Consider the following 25,702-nt stretch of genomic DNA (forward strand, 5'->3'; position numbering starts at 1 on the left):
GCCTCAGCCCTGATGGAGCATGAAGGTAATACACGTAACGCACTTAGAACAGTCATTGTTGTTATGATCGTCATTATTATCAATGACCATTTTGAGGAACAGATGTGGAGCCATCGCAGTAGGATCCCTCACAACTTGGAGAACAAGTAGTGCTCATAAAAAGGTGTGATTGGGCACTGCTCTGTTCTGATGTTTTACAGGGTGGGTAGATTCAAGGGAATGACACCGATTTGAGGCTTTTTAAAATATATATATAGTTCCTTCTCCTCAGCACTGCATTCACAGGTTCTTCAAGAGAGAAGCCCCATGAAGGGGCGCATGACCAGTGGACTTCTGGAAGGCACATCACAGGTGAGTTCTGATTTTTTTCTGCAATGAGACCCTAGAGAATAAAGGTTAACTCTAACCCTAAAGAATAAAGTCATCTAGTAAAACGGAGATCCTCATGAATACTGCAGATTATCAACTGCACCGAGCTTTAATCCCACGTCCAAGGACAAATTTTAAAAGAAGTGAGATTTTTCTTTTTTCCTTACTTGTTGGCGAACAGCTTCTGTTTCACAGGCACACAAATTTAAACAAATATGTTTTCCAGTATTATAGTAAACTATGAAATGCACTTACAAAAAGAGAAATCCATAATCCAGTTTTTTTTAATCCAGTTGTTTTTTGGGTATACAGTTTTCACATTTCATTGTACTTACATTTAAATTTCACCATTAAATACTGAGCGTAAGTATATGCTGACCTTATATTCATATTTTTTTTGAAATGTAAAGATAAATGGACAGATGGCTTTTAAGGATGTGATGTGTTAGACATTATAGAACATATTAAACAATTAGAGAATCCAGAAGGTGGTAAAATTCTGTCTATATACATTTACACATTTAGCGGCCCAAGTAAACTCTATACAGACAGGAAGACATATGTAAAGCTTCGTGTTGCAATCCATTCAGGATTGAACTGAGGTCCTGCGTTGCTGACAGTCTCCCCTTGTCTTCAGACTTCAGACAAACTAAGGAGTCTTTGTCAGCCCACAAAAACCACTGAATTGTACAAGATCCCTGTTTTTCAGGAGAAACAGTAGCAACAATATAGATTAAGGAATTGGCTCCTACCAGTTAGCATGTAGGGGCCGGACTGAATTGAGCAGGGCTGGTTGTAGGTTGGAAATCCAGCTGGATATTGCAACTCGGGGCCAGGATCTGAACCACAGCTGGAAACGCAGTCTAGAGGCAGAATGGTTCGTGCTTTCCTCAAAAATCCTTGTTTTCCAAACAAGTTCCTGAAATGCTTTCCTCAAACAGGGCCCGCAGCCAGTTTTAACAATTCGGTTGATAATTAGGATAATTCTTCTTTTACCCAAAGAGTTGGTTTTCACTGTCTGCAAGTATGTACATGTATTTGGCAAAACACACAAAAAACAAAAAACAAACCTGGATCCTACAGTACACACCACAGTGCCTATGTAGTACCTCCTTTTTTTCAGCCAAGAACTTTGCCCTTCTCCCTCAGGCTTTGTGAGTAAGGAAGTGTTTGCCGTTTTAGCGATCAGTGACATTCCGAGATGTAGCCGTCGACTTCTCCCAAGAAGAGTGGGGATTCCTGGACCCCGCTAAAGAGAGAACTGTACACAGCTGTGATGTCAGAGACTTACCAGAACCTGGTCTGGCTGGGTAAGTGCGTCCAGCCCTTAATTCGGCATCTGTTTTCTGCTGTATCTTCCTCCTTCTGTTGGAAATCTCTGGGGGACTACAGTGGCCTTTACTTCATTTTTTTGTTCCATGTTCCACGAAGAGTACAGTTAGAAATAGACAACTTCCTCTTTCCCATCCTTCAGAAAACCTTTAAACTTTGGCCATTCTTTGTTGTTTGTTTTGTTTTGTTTTTTGTTTTTTAGGGTTTTTTTGGTCTGCGCTGCACAGCTTGCGGGATCTTAGTTCTCCCACCAGGAATAGAAACCACGCCCTCTGCAGTGGAAGTGCGGAGCCCTAACCACTGGACTGCCAGGGAATTCCCTGGCCATTCTTACAAGGACTTTTATCCTGATTCCTGTGGTAGTGGCTGAATTCTTGGATCATGATGGCATGGCCAACTGCCATTTCTTTCTCTTTCCAAAGGCATTTCCATTTCTGAGCCCGACGTAGCTTCCCTCTTGGAGCAAGGCACACAGCTAGCCCTGGGTGATAAGGGCCAAGGAGGCAAGATCTCCACGGGTAGGAGAGTAGGGAACCAAGCAGAGGGAAGGACATACATGCAAAAAGCCGGCTGCTCCCTGACGTGACTGCAGTTTTAAGGTGTTTGGACATCTCCCTTCAGAGGGTCTTTGGTTTGAGCTCCCCAGTAGATCCAGCTTTCATCCTCAGTGGTCAACCTACTCTCATATCTTTTTTTTTTCATATCTTTTAAAATAATTACCTCCAGCCTCCAAATGTGATTGTGTCCTGCCGACCCTCCCCCCACACACCCGTTTGTGATCAGCTCTCCATCTTTACTCTCTGGATTGTTTTCACCACCTCATCCTTCATTCATTTCATAAGGCTGTTTTCTCAAAAACATTCCTCAAAGCTTCTGTTCTCTTTATCTTTCCAAAAAGTTCTTACCGTGTCCTCCAATTAATTAAATAAATATATCCATCCAAGAGCTATTTCATTAACAAACATATTCAATCTCTAATTCTCCACTGTGAGTCCTGTCATGCTCAACCAGTGAAGAGTGGCTACAGAAGAGAATCTCCTCCATGGCTTCTGGCCCATTTACAAGACTTTATCCAGGGGAAAGGTCTAGCTGTGGACTTCTGGATTCTGCACACATTCACTAAGAAGTTTTCCAGGTCCTTGTACCACTCTGTGAGTTATGTTAATCCACAGCAAGATTTCCGCAATGGAAACAGTTCCTAGAGCTGGATGCATTCTAGCAAATCCACGTGGCTTCAGATGACAGTAAAGGAGGCCTCGGTGAGACCTAAAACTCACATTTTGTGGTTTGGTGCAAACTTTCCTTGTCCTCAGATACTTCTCAGGTGTTGCTTTAGGTGCCATTAAGATAGATAAATAAGTTACCACATACACCCCCAACCTTGTGATTTCAATATCATGATGCTGCCTTACTTTCTCTTTACGACAAGACTCATCCAAAATAGCAAGCAGTCATGTAATTTAAATTTTGTGGAAAGGGCAGAGAATTGGGTTTCACAGAGTTTAAATTGCACATACAACTCCAGAGTACAATGTACTGAGTGGTACCAGAAAACGAACCATGTCTAAGAAGGGAAAGGATTCACTACTGAATAGTTCTGAAATCCAGAAAAGTTCTCAGAGAAATGTTTCAGGGATAGGCTTTGAAAAATAAACAGGAGTTTTCAGAGGCAAGTTGAATAACTACATTCAAGTCAAGGGGAAAGGACTGCAAACTCAAGAAAATCGAGATACCCGAGTTTAGCTCCCCCAGAAATTGTAGGTTAAATTTAATCCTGTCAAGCCATGTGCCTTGCCCCACCATCTCTGCTTTACTTTTCTCTGTGGCCCTTATTTTGCTAATTTATTATACTTTTTTTTTTTTTTTTGGCCACGCCATGCGGCTTGTAGGATCTTAGTTCCCCCACCAGGGATCAAACCCAGGCCCTCAATGGTAAAAGCACAAAGTCTTAACCACTGGACCGCCAGGGAATTCCCCATATTTATTTTTTTAATGTGCATCTTTCCAGTGCCAGAATGTAATCTCCATGAGGGAAAGAATTTTCTCCAGTCCCTAGAAAGGTGCCTTAGATGTTGTAGGTCATTAATAGATATTTATCAGTAAATCAGTGAATGCAGGGAGGGCCTTATTAATTCATTGACTTGAACTCGGGGCCTTAATGCAGTTCTGCTGAAGGAATCTCATAAGGCTTAGGACTTAGCCCTTTTGGCTGTAACCCCAAATCAGACAGTGGTCCCATGGTTTGCCTAGCTACACTGATAATTAAATGTATACCCTTTCTGGGTGGCTTGTTGATACTGAGGGCATTAAATGAAAAAGACGGAGATTGTTATTGGAATAAGTACGTCTGTCAGGATTCAGGATCTAGAGAGCTTTCAACTACAATGTTTAACTGGTCTTTATCTGGAGGAACCCTGCCTCTCCTAGCCCATCCACTGCTTGCCTGACTGGTAACCAGAATCTGATTGTAATACTGCCCAGAGTTTGAATCGCAGAAGGATAATAGGAAGATATGAAAGACACTCAGGAACCATTCAAAGCATTCACTAAGATTTCTCAACCTAGTCAAGGAAATGCTTGTGGGTATGGATTTTTGGAGGTACTTATCCAAACAAAGTAGATCAAAATTCTGCTTTAGCAAAACGTATTGACGTGGATTAAATCAGGAGAGGTTATTACAATTTCTGGAGTGACTGGCATAGACCTGTACTCAATAATCTATAGGATATTAAATGACATCTCCATGACGGAAATCCATTTGAACAGGACTTGAAAGTATTGGGTAAACTGCAGTGCCAGAGTGGATGACCCAGCAGAACTTCTGTGGACCTTTGCATGAAGCAACACCAGATTCTTTAAAAAGCTCTTGCTTGCAAAGCGGAACTTTTTGAAAAGAGATCTCTGATCGCAGATACCCTCTTTGGGTAGAGATTACTTCTCTGCACCACTCAAGTTTGATGCAGGCTGGCAATTGACTACATACACCCTTGTAACCAAGACCCAAATCAAGATACATTTTCATCGCCCTCAGAGGAAACCACTTTGTTGTTTAGACTTCTTTTTCTTCCTTTCCCCTCACTTCTTCCAATAATGGAATCAGGCTGCATACATTTTTGGTTTGTTTGTTTTGGTGTCTCTGGCTTCCTGCACTCAATATAATCTTTTTGAGATTCACCGATGTATCTTTCAGTAGTTTATTCTCTGCTGAGTAGTATTCCATGGTGTTAATATACCATAATTTATTGTTTATCCATTCTCCTGTTGACAGATAATCTGGGTTGTTTCTGGATGTTTGAATTATGAGCAAAGCTCCTATGAACATTCTTGTATATAACTTTTTGTGAACACAAAATAATGATGCTCCACACTGAAGTTTCTCGACCTTGGCACTATTGTCATTTTGAGCCTGATAACGTTTTATTGGTGTTTTGGGAAGGGGGCTGCCCTGTGCATTGTACGATGTTTAGCAGCATCCCAGGTCTCTAATCACTAGGTGCTAGGAGCCCTTTTTCCCCAAGTTGACAACCAAAAATGTCTCCAGACATTGCCAGATGTCCCCTGAGAGGGGGCAAAATCACCCCAGTTGGGAGAACCAGTGGGGTAGTGGTTACACTTGGGGAGGTGATGATGTCTGGAAGGGACAACAGGGGATTCAAAGGTGCTGGTAATGTTCTTTTTGTTGTTCAGGGTGCTGCCTACATGGGCAGGTGGACTTGTGAAAATTCATCAAACCGTTTACTTACGACTTCTACCTTGTTTTGGTGTGTATACTAAAATAAACATTTATAAAAAGTAGTGCACTGGGAATTCCCTGGCCATCCAGTGTTTAGCACTCTGAGCTTTCACTGCCAAGGGCGCGGGTTCAATTCCTAGTCGGGGAACCGCGCAGCATGGCCAAAAAAAAAAAAGTAGTGCACTCATTCATACTGAAGATTTCTTAAATATCTGAGATTAAGCCTCATTACCAAGGGTAAGAAGAGGAGCCTCCACTATTTCTTGTTCTAGAAAAGAGAAAAGAGCTTCCATGTCCCAATTTCAATTCTCATATTTTAAAGTGCTATATGGCTATCGTTGAGAACTTTGATGGTGCAAGAACATGACAGGAGGGAAACAAAGGCCATCTGTGATCTCATAACTGAAAGAGAGCTACTTTTCATATATATATATATATATATATATATATATATATATATTTTTTTTTTTTCGGTACGTGGGCCTCTCACTGTTGTGGCCTCTCCCGTTGCGGAGCACAGGCTCCGGACACGCAGGCTCAGTGGCCATGGCTCACGGGCCCAGCTGCTCTGTGGCATGTGGGATCTTCCTGGACTGGGGCACGAACCCGTGTCCCCTGCATCGGCAGGCGGACTCTCAACCACTGTGCCACCAGGGAAGCCCACTTTTCATATTTTGATACAAAACTTAGATACATTTTTACACCCACACCTCTCTTTCACATTGTCTATATGTATGAACGTGTAATTTGCAAAACTGGCCATGGGGTGGGGCCCAGATATTTGGTCAAACATTATTCTGGGTGTTTCTGTGAGGGTGTTTTTGGATGGGATTAACATTTTAGAAAATTAAAAAATTGTTTTCTTTGGCTGTGCTGCACAGCATGCAGGATCTTAGTTCCACAACCAGGGATCAAATCCGTGCCCCCTGCAGTGGAAGTATGGAATCTTAACCACTGGACTGCCAGGGAAGTCCTGTGAGATTAACATTAAAATTGGTGGAGGGACTTCCCTGGTGGCGCAGTGGTTAAGAATCAGCCTGCCAATGCAGGGGACAAGCCCTGGTCCGGGAAGATCCCACATGCCTCAGAGCAATTAAGACTGTGTGCCACAACTACTGAGCCTGTGCTCTAGAGACCATGAGCCACGACTACTGACCCTGCATGCCACAACTACTGAAGCCCGTGTGCCTAGAGCCCATGCTCCACAACAAGAGAAGTCACCGGCATGAGAAGCCTGTGCACTGCAATGAAGAGTAGACCCTGCTCACCGCAAGTAGAGGAAGCCCGCGCACAGCAATGCAGACCTGACGCAGCCAAAAATAATAAATAAATAAATAAATAAATTTATGTTAAAAAAAATCATGCTTTAAATTTGGTGGACTTTGAGTAAGCAGATTGTCCTCCATAATAAGGCCTGAATACAACAAAAAGACTAGCCTCCCCTGAGCAAGAGAGAATTCTCTCGCAGTGGACTTTGGACTTCGTCTGAAACATCAGCTCTTCCTGGCTCTACAGCAGATGGCCTTCAGGCTGGAGCTGAAACATCAGTGTTCCTGGGTCTCAAGCCTGCCAGCCCACCCTGCAGAAGTTGGATTAGCCAACCTCTGTAATCAAGTGAACCAATTCCTTACAACACATCTCTATGTCTATATACATCCTATTGACTCTGTTTCTCTGGAGAAAAACCTGACTAATACAAAGTGCCTGCCTATCTGTGTTTCTAGCTTGACCATGAACTCCTTAGGTGCTGACACTATTTTATTGGTTTCTGAACTCTCAGGATCCAACATGTGCCTAGCGAATATTTGTTGACTAGAGTTAAACTGACAGTATTTTAAAACCATGAAGGACTTCCCTGGCGGTCCAGTGGTTAAGACTTTGCCTTCCAATGCAGGGGTTGCGGGTCCGATCCCTGGTTGGGGAGCTAAGATCCCACATGCCTCGTGGCCAAAAAACTAAAACATAAAACAGAAGCAATATTATAACAAATTAAACAAAGACTTTAAAAATGGTCCAAATCAAAAAAAATCTTAAAAAAAAATAAAATAAAACCATGAATATCTCATCTTCCTGGAGTATTAAGTGGGACCCCCAACTGCACTGGACACAATCTCAGTAGAGATTTTATAGGAAGTATTGTTGTTGTTTTTTTAATAAATGATGATAATTTTTAAAAAACGTTTATTTATTTATTAGGTTGCACCGGGTCTTAGTTGCGGCATGCGGGCTCCTTAGTTGCTTCATGTGAACTCTTAGTTGCAGCATGCGTGTGGGATCTAGTTCCCTGACCCGGGATTGAACCCAGGCCCCCTGTATTGGGAGCGTGGAGTCTTATCCACTGTGCCACCAGGGAGGTGCCCAGGAACTATTGTTTTATATGAAATATATTTTCTGGTTCTTAGGGAGGGGAAAGTCCTTATCTAAGATCCCAGGATTATTTTAACAGTCATAAGCTTTGTTTTGCATCAATTTGCATATCGTATCTCTTAAAATGTGAGACAACTAGTATGACCTATTTCTTCCTGTCTTAGCCAACTGCTGTGATTTTTAAAGTATGTAAAAATTACAACAAGGTCCTACTGTATAGCACAGGGAACTATATTCAATATCCTGTAATAAACCATAATGTAAAAGAATACGAAAAAGAATATATGTATACATAATATATATATATATATATATATCTGAATCACTTTGCTGTACACCAGAAACGAATACAACATTGTAAATCAACTATACTCCAAAAAGAAAAATTTTTAAAGTAAAGTATGTAACAATTACTAATGAAATCAGTTGCCCTTTCTTCTCTCTCCTGTTTGGGTAGAAAGTAGGCCGTTGCTCCTCTAGATTCTTAGTGTTTTGTGAGGCCTGGTCCTTAGAGTGTTGTCTAAGGCAGGCTGGTGGCTTTTCATTTGGCCTGTTCTGCTACCTGAACTTTATTCTCCCTCTTTGAGGTTGTCATCGGTCTGGAGAGCTGCCACCATCACAGGTACCATCAGCCTTATTCTTGGCCGAAATATCAACAAATCAGGCCCAGGAGTTTCAGAGGAACCTCTGTGACAAAAGGCCCCTAGAGCTAGTGCATCTTTAGGAGGCAGAGATAGGGACAGAATTTCCCAGAAAGGGTGGCTGTCACCCCTTCGTGTAAAACTGAGATGACGCCAGGGCCGGGTCGGCTGCACCCCTGAATATACTATGTTCATTTGGCCAGCGAAGCCGGTGGGGTCCCTTGCTTGCTAATCATTCATCGACTGGCTCAGGCATGCGGATGTCACGGGGAGACTCACGAGGCCTCCAAGAGAGAAATCTCAGCTTCCAGGACATAGAGCCGTTGCACCTGGGGCCTCTGTCCGGAAGGTGGCGCTGCCGTACTGCGAAACAGACAGCATTTCCCACGGTGATTTTTTTTTTTTTTAAACTGATGCGTTCTTTTCTTTTTCTTTTTTTTTCCTTTTCTTTTCTTCTAGGATGTCATACCGTTTTCATTAGGAACCTCTGTCTCCCAACTGCCAAGGCTCACTTTGATGACGTCAACAACGTGGATATTCTAAATTCTGAGTCCACCAAACGCAGTGTTGGGTGGAAAAAATCCTACTCTCGCCTGTGTATCTCATCACCGGTTTCCTTCTCTAAGATAATCATAGTTCTACCAGAGTTCTCCTAAGGGCCCCACACCCAAAGTATTATATCACAGAACTACAGTGCCTTTTATGTTTCTGCCTGTTTTCCCAACAACCTGCCCAATCCTAGATCCAGGAGTCTTATGCATCTCTGATGACAGTGAATTCCAAACTTGGCTGTAAATCTGAATCACCTGACCAGAGGGTTAGTTTAATTTTGATATTTTCTTACTCGATAATTTTAATTTTCTAGTGATTCAAATAAAACAAGAACATATTACTTTATGAAAGAGCAAAAAATATATATATATAGATCAGTGTCTTCTCAAACTGTTTTTCAGTATTATCCTCCCAGGAAACCTTTTTTAGGCTTTTCTTTTTCTAATCATTCCCACCTCCATGAAATTTTAATACCACAGAAGTACTGTATATGTTTATGTATATGTTTATGTATGTCTGTTTCTTTTAAAGAATAAAGGAATGTTTTTCCCCCACCAAGAATCAGTTTTTTAAAAAAATCAATTTTTGCCCCCTTGGGGATGATATCACCCCAGTGGAGAACTATAATATGCTATATAATAACATACTAATATACAATAAATGGAGCAAAATTTCCCTTGGATAAGTCTTTACTATTTGAATATTCTTCCCAAGAAGTAACTAAAAATAACTTTGGTCTGAATGATTCCAGACACTTTTGTAAATATTATCACATACATACATATATGTACTCATAAAAACCCAACAGGGATGGCATCGAACAAGAAAACTATAGACCAATATTATTTATCAATATAGATGCAGAACTTCCAAATGCAGTGTTAACAAATTTAATCCAACAACTTCATTGAAGAGTAACCCACCATAACTAAAAAAGGCACATCCCAGGAATAAATGATTGCTCACATTATTAACACAGCTCAGAAAATGGATAGTTTAAAGAGGAAATGATCATCTCCGTAGGTTCCAACAGATAAATTTCATCCAAACCAGAGAAAACTGTCTGCAATTTCAAAATGGACTAAAATCTCTTAGTATGATTCAAAAGCCTAACAATATTATTTTTAATGGTAAATATTGATAGTATTTCTGGTCAAGACAGGAACAATACAAAGAGACCCATAATTACCATGACAATTAAGTATTATATCAGAGAAACTTGCCAACACACTAAATCTAGAAATAAGAGGTAAATGTTGGATAGAAAAAGAAAAAAAAATTATATGGTTGTACAGCTTAGACATTCAAGAGATTCAACCAACAAAATAATGGAACTGACAAGCGGATTAAAAATCCGGTCTGATCTAGAACAGAGGAAGAAGCAACCTTACCCAAGTAACCAGTTAAAAATGTAATCAGAAAAAAAAATCCTTCCCAATGGTGATGAAGCCAATATAAACCTTAGGAATAGATTTAGTATGAAAAAAATACTAGACTGGAATGAAATATATACCTATAAAATATTAATAAAGGAGAATGAAAACAACATGGTAAATGGAATGTTATATTCCTCAAAGGAAAAAATTCTTAATTTCAAAGATGTCTGTTCCCCCACCAATTAATCTATAAATTCACTAAAATTCCAATCCACCTACCAATAGTATTTATTAGGAGATTTTCCAAGATAATTTTTAAATCCACACAAAGGAGGAATCCACGAGAATAAATACCACAACTATGCAAATGGTGAACGCTTACGTAGGAAGTGTGGTACCCACCATCAAACACAGAAGTATAAAGTACCCACTATTAAAACAGCGTGATAGTTGTTCCGTAGAGAAGAGGGGGTTGTGAGCTATGAAACAGATACCTAGTCCAGAAATAGATGGATTGGATTCACATATAGAGATTTAGTATACAACAGAATTGGACATTTCAAATCAGCAGGAAAATAAGACTATTATTCAGTAAATGGTCTTAGAATATTTTGGATATCCACGGCAGAATTGGTGGAGGGTAATACTTAAGGCGTCTCTGAGTTCAAATAGAAAAATGAGAAAATACAAACCGAAAGACTACATAAAAGTGTTACTGCAAACAAAATGAATACTAAATGGTAGAATATAACAGTAGATTCAACGTAAAGAATCTCCCGCCGCCCCCTTCCCCAAATGAGCCGATGTTGAAATTCAGGATGAAAGTTTGAATGATGGTTAAAGGTTGCAGTGCTCTGACTACTCATTTTTTGACACTAAATATTCGAATTTCCTCTATTCTCTATTCCTCTTCCCTGTTTTCTCTACAGCCTTTTCAACATTCGATATACTATTTATTTTACTCATTCTTTGGTGGTCTGTTTCCATTCACTCGAAAGTAAGATCTGAGAGGTCGGGGGATTTTTGTGGGGTTTTTTTCCTCTGCTATACCCCTCTGAATGGCTTTTCCTTATTTACTTCAACTTCCAAGGCAGCTACTAATTTACCGTTTTCTTAGTCTCCCATACCACGGACAATTTACACTCTGGTCAGGGGCAGAATTGGGTTCAATCCCAGTGATCTGGTCCAAAGACGTGCGTCTCATTCACTGCTTCTGAACAGTGATAATAACGACATTCCCATTTTGCAGGTGAGAAGTGTACTAATTTGCTGTTATCACAGAGGTGATAGAGCCCATTCGGGGTTCCCTCGCTGATCTTGCTGCCATAAAACTTAGCACAGAAAGAAAATCACATTCCTACAGACAGGCTCAGAGGGCCGCACTCGGAGCGACTCGGCGGTCACACGGACACAGACAGCGTTAAATCACAGGTACACACAGGAGCACACCAGGGGCTCCGCCGCACCTCGCTTAGACCCCGTAACTAGGGACGCTTCTGGGCTCCAGGCGCGGGAGGGGCGAGTGCGCATTCCACGGGCCTGCGCACACTCGCACCCAGCCGCGCCACGCCCCTGAAACCCTGGGCCCCGACCCCCGATCGTAGTCTCTCCGCTGAAACCCTGGGCCAAGCCCCTAGAGCATAGTCACATACCTGCGCAGGCACTCCCGCTCTGACGCTAAGGTTCCGCCTCCCATTCTCATCAGCCTAAGAACACGCCCCTCTCCGTTAAACCACGCCCCGTCCCGCGCCCCTCGAGTCTAACCCCTCCCCTTATTCCGCCCACCTGGGAGATTGGGCGCCTGCGCACTCGGTTCCCGGGCGTCGGCTCCGAAGCCCTTCGGGTGAGTGCGGCTGGCTTCCGGGGGGAGGCCTGTGGGTTGTTTTGGGTGGTCGGGTGTCCAAGCCCGAGGGCGGGGCGGGGCAGGGCAGACGAGGCAGGCGGCTCGGACCCGGCCGTGAAGCCCAGGCCTCGGCGCCGCTGCGCCGTCGCTCTCGGACCGACTACATTTCCCAGAGGCCCGCGCGGGTGCGCCGAGGCCGCGGCTCGAACCGGGTTCGGGGCTGTGTGTGAGACAAGACTGGACTGTGAAAAGTCCAGAGAGAGTGCGAGCGGGGTGTGTTGGTGTGGGTGTGAGAGAAACGGGTGTGCTTGTGTGTAAGAGGTCAGCGAGCGGGGTGTGTTGGTGTGGGTGTGAGAGAAACGGGTGTGCATGTAAGAGGTCAGCAGGTGTGGGGCCCCGGGAGAGACTGAGAGGGAGAGATCGTGAGGGCGGGTGTGTGTGTGTGAGACAGAGAGAGACCTATGAGTGTGAGAGACCGAGAGCATGTTGGTGTGTGTGAGGGAAACGGGTGTGCCCGAGTGTGAGAGGTCAGCAAGTGTGCGGGGCCCCAGGAGAGGCTCAGAGGGAGAGATCGTGGGGGCGGGTGTGTGTGTGTGTGAGAGACCGAGAGCATGTTGGTGTGAGCGTGAGACTGGAGTATGTGTGTCCGGCGTGTGAGGTTGCATGACAGTCCGTGTGTGTCCAAGTGTGAGGGAGACCCCAGTGTGTATTGTGTGTGTGAGAGAGAGGTAGCAATTGCAGTGTTTGTGTATCTATGTGTGTGAGAAATCCATGTGTCTCTGAAAGAGACCATTAAGAATGTGTGTGAGAGAGAGAGAGGAAAACTAGTGATGTGTGTAACACCAAAGTGAGTAGGAGAGAGACTGTGAACCATGGAATGTCACCACAAGGCTTGCAAATATAGTTTCTGTGAGGTTGCGGAGAGTGTGGGTGTGAGTGAGACAGATGAGGGGCAGTGAGCCATGGGTGTGTGTGAGAGAATAAGGTTGGGGGTATATGTGTGATGTTTGCGTATCACCATGTGTGTCTGTACCCATGGCCTCTCTGAGACTGTGATATATGTGACTGCATATGATGTGCCTTCCGTTGGGTGCTTGTGATTGTGTCCTCTGTGTGATCAGGAGGTATGTGAGGTCTTGTGTCAGTGTCTGTGTGTTACCCTGTATGGTGGTAACTGGCCCTGTGTGACTGTGGGGTGTGTGGGGAGACTACTTGGAAGGTTGATAGCTTTGGCTTCTTTGTGTGTGTTGCTTTATGGAATTGTGTGTTGCCAGGATAAGGATCCTGGAGTAGAATTCCCTGCTCCCAGTCCAAGAGTTCCAGTGAGAAGCAAGAGGTGGGGTGACTGGAGCTCCTGGCTGAAGCAGGAGACACCCTCAGTTCTGGGTGACAAAAAGGAGGGGAAACCGAGGGGTTGAAGACAGAGATGAGAGTGAAGGTGGCAGAATTGGGTGCTAAAGGATCCCCTGTCCCAGGGTGAGAGGAAAGCAAAGCCCCTGGGGGTTTGGCAGGAGAAGGTGGATAACCCTGGCCTCTGGTGGCATTTAGGAGTCAGGTTTTCAAACTGAAGACTGTATCAAAGCGTGAAGCAGGGACGCCGGAAGAGAAAGAGTCCACCTTTACCTACAAAATATAAAGTAGAGGAAACAGCTATGTCATGGGATCATTTTTTTTTTTTTTTTTTTTTTTTTCCGTACGCGGGCCTCTCACTGTTGTGGCCTCTCCCGTTGCGGAGCACAGGCTCCGGATGCGCAGGCTCAGCGGCCATGGCTCACGGGCCCAGCCGCTCCGCGGCATATGGGATCCTCCCAGACCGGGGCACGAACCCGTATCCCCTGCATCGGCAGGCGGACTCTCAACCACTGCGCCACCAGGGAGGCCCCTGGGATCATTTTTAAAATAAGGTGAGAGAAGATAATCTATGCAGAGTACCTAGCACATCTCATTATTTTTATTCATAATAAGACCAAAGAATGGGAAAGCAACTTTTAGAAAAAAGATTAAATTTAGGACCTTGAGCATAAGAGAAACAGAGTTATAAGTTATACCCCTCAACTGCCATCGGTTGCCCATAATCTCCCAGTTATGTGGGCAGTGGAAGCAAAGAAGGCTGGGAGGAAGAAGGAGAAGATAGAGTTTTTAGGCTGGTGATTCTGGGAGTGCAAAGGCCTCATCTTTTCACTCTCCTTTTTCTCCCTCCAGCCTTACCCTTCCAGGACTGTGCTGTTCTCCAAGAGAAAAGCCGAGAAAAGAAGGCGAAAATGACAGTTGAACTAGTGACAGCCATACCTCAGGTTAGTTATTTCATTTCTCCTTCTTGAAAGGCAGTCTTACTGTTTAGGACTTTGTAAAGCTGTTTTCCTTTTGAAAATTCCCTGATTAACAGTCTCATCTAAGGGCCTGGTTCCCACTTCTCCCAGAGAGCACTGTCCTTAACTCAGACGGCCTCATGGGTAAATAAAACTGAGTGTGGTGAGGCACAGAGCCCCCTCGTCTTCCCACTTCATTTTATTTATTTATTTTTAAAATTTTATTTATTTAATTTATTTTTGGCTGCATTGGGTCTTCGTTGCTGTGTGCAGGCTTTCTCTAGTTGCGGCGAGCAGGGGCTACTCTTTGTTGCAGTGCGTGGGCTTCTCATTGCGGTGGCTTCTCTTGTTGCAGAGCACGGGCTCTAGGTATGCAGGCTTCACTAGTTGTGGCATGTGGGTTTAGTAGTTGTGGCTTGCGGGCTCTAGAGTGCAGGCCCGGTGGTTGTGGCGCATGGGCTTAGTTGCTCCGTGGCATGTGGGATCTTCCCGGACCAGGGCTCAAATCCATGTCCCCTGCATTGGCAGGAGGATTCTTAACCATTGCGCCACCAGGGAAGCCCCCCCCCCCAACTTCATTTTAAATTCAGTGTTGACACTTGTGAAAAGATTTGGTTTCTGTTATATGGAATAAAGGTGTCTCAGTATCAGTGAGTTGGGTTCCAAATTAAATGTGCAACGGATAGCCCTCTCCTGTCCTTAGAATGCATCAGGAATCATTCCTCTAGCTGAATTTTGTCCAAATTTCTGATTATATCCTTAAATTCTTAAACATTTCCCTTTATTTTTTATGTACGAATTCCCAGCCTCATTTGTTCACCTAAAAAATCTTATCCTATTTAATTTTTGCAAATTAAAAAAAATTTAACTGGTGATATATGTACATAGTACAAAATTCAAGATGTAAAACCTCTCTCTTGCCTCCCAATTCTTCTCTTAAGAGACAGTAACTGTGAATTCCCTGGCGGTCCAGTGATTAGGACTCAGCGCTTTCACTGCAGGGGCCCGGGTTCCATCCCTGGTCGGGGAACTAAGATCCCGAAAAAAAAAAGAGGAGACAATAACTATTCTCAGCTTCTGTTATTTCATTCAGGGATATTCTGTTTCTATGCATACACAGACACTTTTTTTTCCTGTCATAGCTAGTGCTTTGTTTGTGTGTCCTGTGTAGGAGATCTTTATCTACCCCTAGGGCATATAGATATTCTCCTATTTTTCTTCTACAAGATTTGTTTTACCCTTCACAGTTAAGATTCTGATAAGTTTAGACTTGATTTTTATGATTTTTCTACGAGGGTACGGCTCAAATTAAACTTTTACATTAAATTGTTACATTAAATGTGTAACCTGTCATGACAAGCGAGGCAGAGGTTCATTTTTTTTCCCACTTGCCCGTCCAGTTGACCCATTTATTGAATAATTCATCTCTTTCACATTGATTTGGAATGCCACCTTTATCTCACACTAAATGCCTGTATATATTTGATTCTGTTGCTAGACTACATTCAATTTTATTTGTATTTCTTTTTTTAAATTAATTTATTTATCTTTGGCTGTGTTGGGTCTTCGTTGCTGCGTGGAGGCCTTCTCTAGTTGCCGCGAGCGGGGGCTACTCTTCCTTGCGGTGGGCTTCTCATTGCAGTGGCTTCTCTTTGTTGCGGAGCACGGGCTCTAGGTGCGCGGGCTTCAGTAGTTGTGGCTCACGGGCTCTAGAGCGCAGGCTCAGTAGTTGTGGTGCACGGGCTTAGTTGCTTCACGGCGTGTGGGATCTTCCCAGATCAGGGCTCGAACCCGTGTCCCCTGCATTGGCAGGCAGACTCTTAACCACTGCACCACCAGGGAAGTCCCTCTGTGAGTTTTTATTTTCTGATTTTTTTTCTCTTGATTTTGTCTTATGTGCCTCATTATTTTGAGTTAAGTGCTGGACTTTGTATATTTAAAAATCTTAGAGATAATTTAAAGCTTTGATGTCTTCCTTTTGATAGGGTTTACTTTTTTTTGGGCTGCGCTGTGTGGCTTGCGGGATCTCAGTTCCTCGACCAGCGATTGAACCCAGGTCATGCAGTGAAAGCCTGGAATCCTAACTATTAGGCAAGCAGGGAACTCCCTATAGGATTTACTTTTTAAAATAGATTTTTTAAAATAAACTTTTTTTAATAATAGAAAATTTGCTAATAGCAGGGAGCATCCTTATGCATCACACTCAGCTTCCCGTTTCTAACATCTTACATTAGTATGGGACATTTGTTAAAATTAATGAACCAATATTGAGACATTATTATTAAGTAAAGTCCATTCTTTGTTCAGATTTCCTTAGTTTTTACTTAATATCCTTTTTCTGTTCCAGGATCCTATCCAGGATACCACATTACATTTAGTAGTTCTGTCTTCTAGGTAGTTTTGTCTCCTTGTCTGTGACAGTTTCTCATACCTTCCTTCTTTCTGATGACCTTGTCAGTTTTGAGAGGTTCTCTGGTATTTTGCAGAACATCTCTCAAACCTGATGTTTTTTTCCTGGTTAGACTGGAATAATGTGTTTTTAGAAGGAAGATCACAGAGTTCCATTTTCATCATATATCAAGGGTTCATACTATCAATATGCCTTATTACTATACCTTGATTACCTGGTTGAGGTAGTATTTGTCAGATTTCTGCACTGTATGGTTACTCTTTTTTGTTCCACTTTTCCATACTGTACTCCCCTCTTCTCTGGCAACTACCAGTTTGCTCTCTGTATCTATACAAAGTCTGTTTCTGTTTTGTTTTTTAGATTCCACATATAAGTGAGATCATACAGTATTTGTCTTTCTTTGTCTGACTTATTTCACTTAGCATAATACCCTCTAGTTCCATCCATGTTGCTGAAAATGACAACACTGAGCATTACAAAGATTTTTATTTTCAGTGGAAATAAATGTGAAGATGAAAATGCCTGTAATACTTAAGAAAATTTGTCACAACCCTCAAAGATATAGAGAACAGACTAGTGGCTACTGGGGGGAGGGGCAAGATAGGGGTACGGAATTAAGAGATACAAACTATTATGTATAAAATAAATAAGCCACAAGGATATATTGTACAACACAGGGAAATATAGCCACTATTTTATAATAACTACAAATGGAGTATAACCTTTAAAAACTGTGAATCACTATGTTGTACACCTGAAACTTATTGTAAATCAACTGTACCTCAATTTTAAGAAAAAAGAAAAAAATTTGTCTCAACCTCATGGTGATGGTAACTGGACATTAAGTCTTTATGAAACTAAAAATTATAATTATTTCATTTTGATATTGTCTAAGTATATATTGGTTTGTTATACTCAAATTCAGCACACAAGTTGGATGTGTTGTAGTCGTATGCTGGGTGATTTCTCATATTGCTAACCAGGTCACTGTGGTATGGCTTGGCATGCTAATTAATTCTTAATGGTACAGCACAAAAAATTGCATTCTAAATATGTTTTTTTATTATGTAAGAAAAAACCACAGCCATGTCAGTTCAATGCCTCTTTCCCCTGAAACACTAGGATCCCATAGAGTACCATTTACAAAATATCAACTTAGATATTCTTTTTTTGCTGTTTTTGAAGGTTCAACCACAGGTATACGTCCTTACTTGAAGCCCTTGTTTACTGCCCTGTGGCCACCTGTCCATATTTTCCCATGCTGAGAAATGGATTAGCACCATCATATACAATGCAGTTTAGCATTTTAGGTTAGCATTTTCGTTCAATAAGTACTATTTTAGGTTAGCATTTAATATTATATATTTAAGTTTTTTTTTTCTCTAAGGGCTATTTCTCACATAAAGTAGGGACAGCTTAACACTTCAACTCGAAGTCATGTGTGGACATGAGCATTGTTTGATCAAGAATGTCTTTGTGTCATTTCAGGACTTGGTGACATTCAAGGATGTAGCAATAGACTTTTCCCAGGAGGAATGGGAATGGCTGAACCCTGCTCAGAGGAGTTTATACAGGAGTATGATGTTGGAGAACTATCAGAGCCTGGTATCAGTGGGTGAGGATTTTTTCCCCTCTCATAGTTCAGAATTACCCTTAGGGACTCTTTACGTTTTTTGTTTTTGTTTTTTTTAATTATTAAAACTTTTTTTTTTTTTTTTTTTACTGTGTGTAGGTCAGAATCGAATCTGGGAAATAAAGAGGATATTCAGGAACTGATGAAAATTTCAGATTTAATAAGTGAATTTGGTGTGTATCAGATATTTCATGAGTGTGCCCTTTAGTCAGTTGGGAACAGGATGTGATGTGACTCTCACTGGTCTCCTGTGCTGCCTTGTTTCCTCTGTCCTATGGTCTTGTTACCACCGTTAACAAAGTTCACAAAGAGTATAGCTGGATTGTTAAAAATTCAGAATATTGCTTTAAAATCTGTATATTTTTATTAACTTGCAATAAATGAACTAGCGAGGCACAAACTATGAAAATTGCTTCAGATGTTCTTAGGGAAACTAAAATGGACCCTTTTCAGCTCTGGGGCCCACCATTGGCTGGATTAGCTTTCTGTTTTCTAGAGGCCCCCCCCCTTTTTTCCCTCATTTTCCCCTAGGAGGGTGTTTTATCTTTTTTATTATATTACTATTTTTTTGGCTGTGCTGCATGGCATGAGGGATTCTAGTTCCCCAACCGGGGATTGAACCCACAACCCCTGCATTGGAAGGGTGGAGTCTTAACCACTGGACCACCAGCAAAGTTCCTAGAGGCCCCCTTTTTTTTTTACATTTATTTATTTATTTGTTTGTTTATGTTTGGCGGCATTGGATCTTTGTTGCTGCGCTTGGGCTTTCTCTAGCTGCGGCGAGCGGGGGCTACTCTTCGTTGTGGTACCTGGTCTTCTCACTGCAGCAGCTTCTTTTGTTGCAGAGCACGGGCTCTAGGTGCGCGGGCTTCAGCCTAGAGGCCCCTTTTAACCTGCTGTGGTTCACTGAACTTCTTGAAACTAAATATGTCTTTCACCAAATTTGAGAAATTTTTGGCCATTATTTCTTCAACTAATTTTTTCTATTGATTTAGTAGATAATTTCTATTGTTGTGTCTTCAGGTTCACTGATTCCTTCCATGTCTTCTTTAATGTCTTGTTAAGCCCATCTAGAGAATTTTTGTATTTCAGATACTGTATTTTTCAATTCTAGACTTTTTGCTTGGTTCTTTTTTATAATTTCTATTTCACTGCTGAGAAATTACAAGCATATTTTCCTTTACATTCTTGAATATAGATATTTTAACTGTTTTAAAATCCTAGTCTACTGATTCTGTGTTATCAGTCCTGTGTTATCACAGGTTAGGTCTCCATTAATTGTCTTTTTTTCTGAGTCTGATTCATTTTTTCTTCCTTTTATGTAGTAATTTTGGATTTTATCCGGGACACTGTAAATAATGCATTGTAGAAACTCTGGATTCTGTTTTATTCTTCTGAAGAATATTGTTTGTTTGTTTGTTTATTTTTTAATCAGGCAGTTGACCTGACTCAAACTCCAAACTGTCTTTAGGGGCACCCCCCTTTTTTTTAAGATTTATTATTTGTTTATTTATTTTATTTATTTTTGGCTGCGTCAGGTCTTAATTGTGGCACGTGGGATCTTCTTTGAGGCATGTGGGCTCTTCATTGTGGCACACGGGCTTCATTCTAGTTGTGGCGTGCGGGTTTTATCTCTCTCTAGTTGTGGCACGCAGGCTCCAGGGTGTGTGGGCTCTGTAGTTGTGGCACGTGGGTTCCAGAGCACATGGGCATGCAGCCTCTCTAGTTGAGGTGCACGAGCTCAGTAGGTGTGGCAAACGGGCTTAGTTGCCCCGCAGCATGTGGGATCTTAGTTGCCTGACCAGGAGTCGAACCACCTGTCCTCTAGGGGCCCTTTGTATTACCTCACTTACTGCTGTCTGATGATCCTCCAAAAATGCTGGGCAGAATTTCTGCCCCGGCCCCTTAGAAAATGGTTTAACTTTTATAGAATTGACTGTTGGCAGTCCCACTAAACTATGCCAAAAGCTTTATGTAGTCTGTCACCCCTTGATCTATTCATTCCTGTAATGTCATTCCATCAGAATTAAGGAACCAGCTGAAATGCCCAAAACATGGCCAATTTTCATATCAATTTTTATATGCAGGACTTTGTATCTCTAAGCCATATGTCATCTCCTTATTGGAGCAAGGGAAAGAGCCTTGGGAGATGAAGAGTGAGATGAGAAGAACCCCATTCCCAGGTGAGTGTGGAAGAACCAGATAGGGGAATTCTTTCTAGGTAATGGCTCAGCCATTTTCCAAGGTGATACTTCCTGCTTTCTTATGCTCTTAGAAACTTCTCAAGCCTTGAGTCACGCCTTGACTCAAGCCTGGGAGAAAACTGAAACTTGACTACTTAGCATGGGCTCCCCAAATATCTTCTCTTCTACTTGATTCTCTTCTCTCTAATAACTCATTTTGCAAAAATCTTTATCCAGCTCCTTCCCATCCTCTTTTCTTGTGCCATACAGACTTATATAAGCTTCTCTCCTTCTTACATCTTTGCTTAACTCTAAAATTAGATGCTACCTAAAATCATAACATACCCTGCTGCTTAAATCTTTTTTTGCTTTCCTGTTGCAAATAGGAAAAATCCAAACCCTACCAGCCCCTATGTAATCAGCTCCTTCCTACTTCTCCAACCCTATCTTCTATCCCTTTTTAGTTTTTTCACTATACTTTAGCCCAGAGTTTTCTAAACTATGCAAGGTATACAGGTATGTTCCAAGTTTGTTACAGGTATGCCAAGATCCTGAGTCTCTAAGCCTTGGAAGACCACATGGGGCTAGCAGCAGTCTGAGTTCCAAGTCTGGTTGCCTCTGGATCATAAGCAGTGCCATGTGTCTTACAAATGTCATTATTAATGAGTGCCTGACATACAGTTGAAAAGCACTGCTCTAGCCCACTGATCACCTTTTCTGAACTCACCAAGCTCTTTACTGACTCAGGCTTTTGAATCCCCTATTTTCTCTGCCTAGAAGACTCCTCTGTCAGCTCTCTGTCCATGCTTGGCTATCAGGCCAGAACTCAAAAATCATCTCAGTGGAGGCCATCCCTAACCACATTGTATAGTGAACTTTTCCCTTTTCCACCCCAATTACTCTCTACTAAGCCACTGTTTATTTTCTTTGTAACACTTAGGAGGGCCTATAATTAACTTTTTTCTGGTGTACATGCTTATTTTCTGCCTCCCCCAATGAACCGAAAGTTCACAAACACAAGGGAATATTGGGATCACATGTGATCATTATGTCTTTATGAAATTCTCCTTTCACTTCTATAACAGTATTTGATCTTTACATTTGGAGATGATTTAGACCCTAGACTTCTAGGATCCTCCAAATACCCAAATATTAGGAGGGAAATAAGCTGTGCTTAGACACACTTTATACTTTGGTTATGTAGGAAGCTACCATCTGACTTAAATAGGAAAAGAGAAAGAGGAACTTTCCTGATAAGAGGTAATAATTGGCCATGTGAAGAATAGACGGAGGATGAGGGAAAGGGGATAAAGAAGCCTGTATATCTGCTGGGACGTTGAGTCATAGTATAGATGTAAGTATAATTCAGTGACTAAGATATCTCAGCATCTGTGTTGAGAAAAGCCAAAAAGATAAGGGACAACCATGACTCTCCGTGGGAGGCTGGAGATGAAGGCAGCCTTCACAGACAAGAAAGAATTTGAGGGAGGAGGAGATGATGCTGTCAGGTGTCTGTTTTTCTCTTTCTACTATTGCTCCCCTCAGCCCACCTATGTAAGAAAAACTGTAGGTGATTGGTTCACTGAACTCTTACGGCCTCAGTTCTAGAATTCTTGAAGCTTGGGTGTTCCTGATACCACAGATGACCTGGGGTAGGAAGCTTGTTAACACCTCAGAGTCTTTCTTATCTTCTCTGGTAGATTTTATCCCTCCCATCTCTGAACTTTTATACCAATTTTACTTTTTTACCACATGGGTTCGCATTAGATATTCCATATTTTCTTCTTCTCAGATTACTTCCTTTGTTGGCCTTGTCTTTCTAATCACTTTCTGTACTTCTCAAGAACAACTGTCTAATTACTCTAATGTTTCTAATGCTTGACATGTAATAGAAAACTATTTAGGGAGCATTGGATTAGTCCATAATTTGCTATGGACAAGATGGGAAAGGAAAGCACTTTCTCCTTTGCCCTTTCTTGATATCACCTCTCCCCTAAAGTTTTCTCTTAGTGTCACCTCTTCAATACAAATTTCTTCTTTATAGATTTATCGAGAATTTCTTATATATGCCTGAGTTTCTGTGATGCATGTGAAGTGACTTAGTGATAGTGCGTAAGGCTCATCTAGTCCTTCCCCAAAGCTTATATTCTAGCTCACAAGGCAAGACAGGTACTTATGTGGCAGGAAATAAGAACGTGATTAATAATAGTGATACCAACCCACATATCGCTGTAAGACTTGTTTCTACAAAAAGACACATGGCAAAACCTATTAAGATGTGACACTTTTTCCTACTTTCCACTTTTCCTGGTGAAAGTGAGAAGGTGAATGGAAAAATCCCTTAATATGCAGCCTGAAGTTCAGGGATCTATGAGAAGTGAAGAGAGTTTACTGTATTAAGACACATGGAAATGGTTCATACAGACACTATTTTCTGATTATGAAGAGATGACTCTAGGATTTTACCTAAATCCCAAGGGAAGTCACAAAGCACAAGGTATTTGTGATTTCTGGGAATCTACAGAGATTTTTGAGCGGCAGGAGTTATGTGATGATATTGGGTTTTAAACAAAGTTAGCCTAGCTATATATGCAAGTCTCCCAGAAGTGGGAGAGAATAGAGGAAGAGTTTCATTTATAGTCTGTTATGTTAATATAGGCATAACATATTATTACCATTGCATTACTACTTCAGGACTTTGTTATCCTACATTTAATTTCTAAATCACCTTTTCCATGTTCCTCTATGAGGTCTCATTCTCTGAGGTCTGCTTGCATATTTGTTCAGTTGACATGCCTGTGTATCATACATTTTGTGGGATTCATTATTTCCAATTCACCTTTTCCATGTTAAATGTTTCCTTTCTTATAGCCCATGATAAAGGAAACATTTGCTTTTTTGAATCTTTCAGATTGGGAATCTGTATATGAGACAAAAGAATTACCTCTGAAGCAGTTTGTGTGTGATGATGTATTAATGGAGAGAATTATAAGCCATGGACTTGAGTGTCCCACTTTTGGAGAAGATTGGAAATGTGAAGATCTTTTTGAGAGGCAGTTGTTAAGCCAAGAGACATTTATCAGGCAAGAAACAATCACTCATAAAGAAACCCTTACAGTGGAAATAGACCACAAATATAACAAATCTGGGAAATTTGTCCCACTAGACAATATAGAAGAGAATATTTATAATCACAAGTCAGATAAAAAAAGCTTTTCCAAAAATTCCATGGTAATAAAACACAAGAAAGTCTATGCAGGAAAGAAACTTTTTAAATGTAATGAATGTGGGAAGACCTTCACCCAGAGCTCATCCCTTACTGTTCATCAGAGAATTCATACTGGAGAGAAACCGTATGAGTGTAAGGAATGTGGGAAAGCCTTCAACCAGAGTCAACACCTTGCCCAGCACCACAGAATACATACTGGAGAGAAACTGTTTGAATGTAAGGAATGTAGGAAAGCCTTCAGCCAAAATGTTCACCTTATTCAACATCAAAGAATTCATACTGGAGAAAAACCATATAAATGTAAGGAGTGTAGAAAAGCCTTCAGCCAGCCTGCGCACCTTGCTCAGCATCAGAGAATTCATACTGGAGAGAAGCCCTATAAATGTAAGGAATGTGGAAAGGCCTTCAGTGATGGCTCATCCTTTGCACGACATCAGAGATGTCACACTGGCAAAAGACCCTATGTATGTATTGAATGTGGGAAAGCCTTTAGGCAGAACACATCCCTTATCCGTCACTGGAGGTATTATCACACTGGGGAGAAACCCTTTGACTGCATCGACTGTGGGAAAGCCTTCAGTGATCACATAGGACTTATTCAGCATAGGAGAACTCATACTGGAGAGAAACCCTACAAATGTAATGTGTGTGGAAAAACCTTCAGCTATGGCTCATCCCTGACTGTCCATCAGAGAATTCACACAGGAGAGAAGCCGTACGAATGTGATATCTGTGGGAAAGCCTTTAGCCATCATGCCTCACTCACTCAGCACCAAAGAGTGCATTCTGGAGAGAAGCCTTACGAATGCAGGGAATGTGGGAAAGCCTTTAGGCAGAGCATACACCTTGCTAGTCACCTGAGGATTCATACTGGGGAAAAACCCTATGAATGTAAAGAATGTGGAAAAGCTTTTAGCATCAGTTCACAGCTGGCTACTCATCAGAGAATTCATACTGGAGAGAAACCTTATGAATGTAAGGAATGTGGCAAAGCTTTCAACCAGAGAGCACACCTTGCACAGCATCATAAAATTCATACCGGAGAGAAACCTTATGAATGTACTGAATGTGGAAAAGCCTTCAGCCAGACTACCCGCCTTATTCAACATCAGAGAGTTCACACGGGAGAGAAACCCTATAAATGTACTGAATGTGGGAAGGCCTTTAGTGATAGCTCATCCCGCTCTCAGCATCGGAGACTTCACACTGGCCAAAGGCCCTACAAATGTGTTGAGTGTGAGAAGGCATACAGAACAAAATCGTCACTCATTTGTCATCAAAGATGTCATATGGGGGAGAAACCTTATGAATGTAGCATGTGCGGTAAAGCCTTTAGCCATCAGCAATCCCTTACTGTTCATCAGAGAATTCACTCTGGAGAAAAACCATATCAGTGTAAAGAATGTAGGAAAACCTTCAGCCAGATTGGACACCTTAATCTACATAGAAGAATCCACACTGGAGAGAGATCTTACAAATGTAAGGAATGCAGAAAGGTCTTCAGACAAAGTGCGCACCTTGCTCATCATCAGAAAATTCATGCTGTAGAGTCATCTCGGGCCCCCAGCTCTTCCTCACCTTCTGTGTCACCAAGTCCTGTTGATATGTCTGCTGAATATTTTTGGAATTCATCCACATCTTTCCATTCTCGCTGCCCTAGTCCAAAACACTGTCATTTCACCTGGACTATTCCAATTGTCTAATAACCTGTCTCCTTGCATCCTC

The 25,702-nt window shown here is 41.8% G+C and overlaps 1 protein-coding gene across 1 annotated transcript; it reads left to right on the forward strand.

Annotated features, from left to right (window-relative positions):
* Nucleotides 1-318: 318 nt before the first annotated feature.
* Nucleotides 319-25,702, forward strand: LOC309794836 (uncharacterized protein; the record flags this gene model as incomplete). Its single annotated transcript, XM_082606710.1, has 9 exons — nucleotides 319-351; nucleotides 1,552-1,679; nucleotides 8,389-8,465; nucleotides 11,707-11,801; nucleotides 12,129-12,213; nucleotides 14,416-14,507; nucleotides 18,421-18,547; nucleotides 20,653-20,748; nucleotides 23,660-25,702. The coding sequence occupies 9 exons, from the start codon at nucleotides 319-321 to the stop codon at nucleotides 25,678-25,680; spliced, it is 2,754 nt and encodes a 917-aa protein (XP_082462836.1). The 3' UTR covers nucleotides 25,681-25,702.

Source organism: Mesoplodon mirus, assembly GCF_964341445.2.
Source record: "Mesoplodon mirus genome assembly, chromosome: 19".
NCBI lineage: Eukaryota > Metazoa > Chordata > Mammalia > Artiodactyla > Ziphiidae > Mesoplodon > Mesoplodon mirus.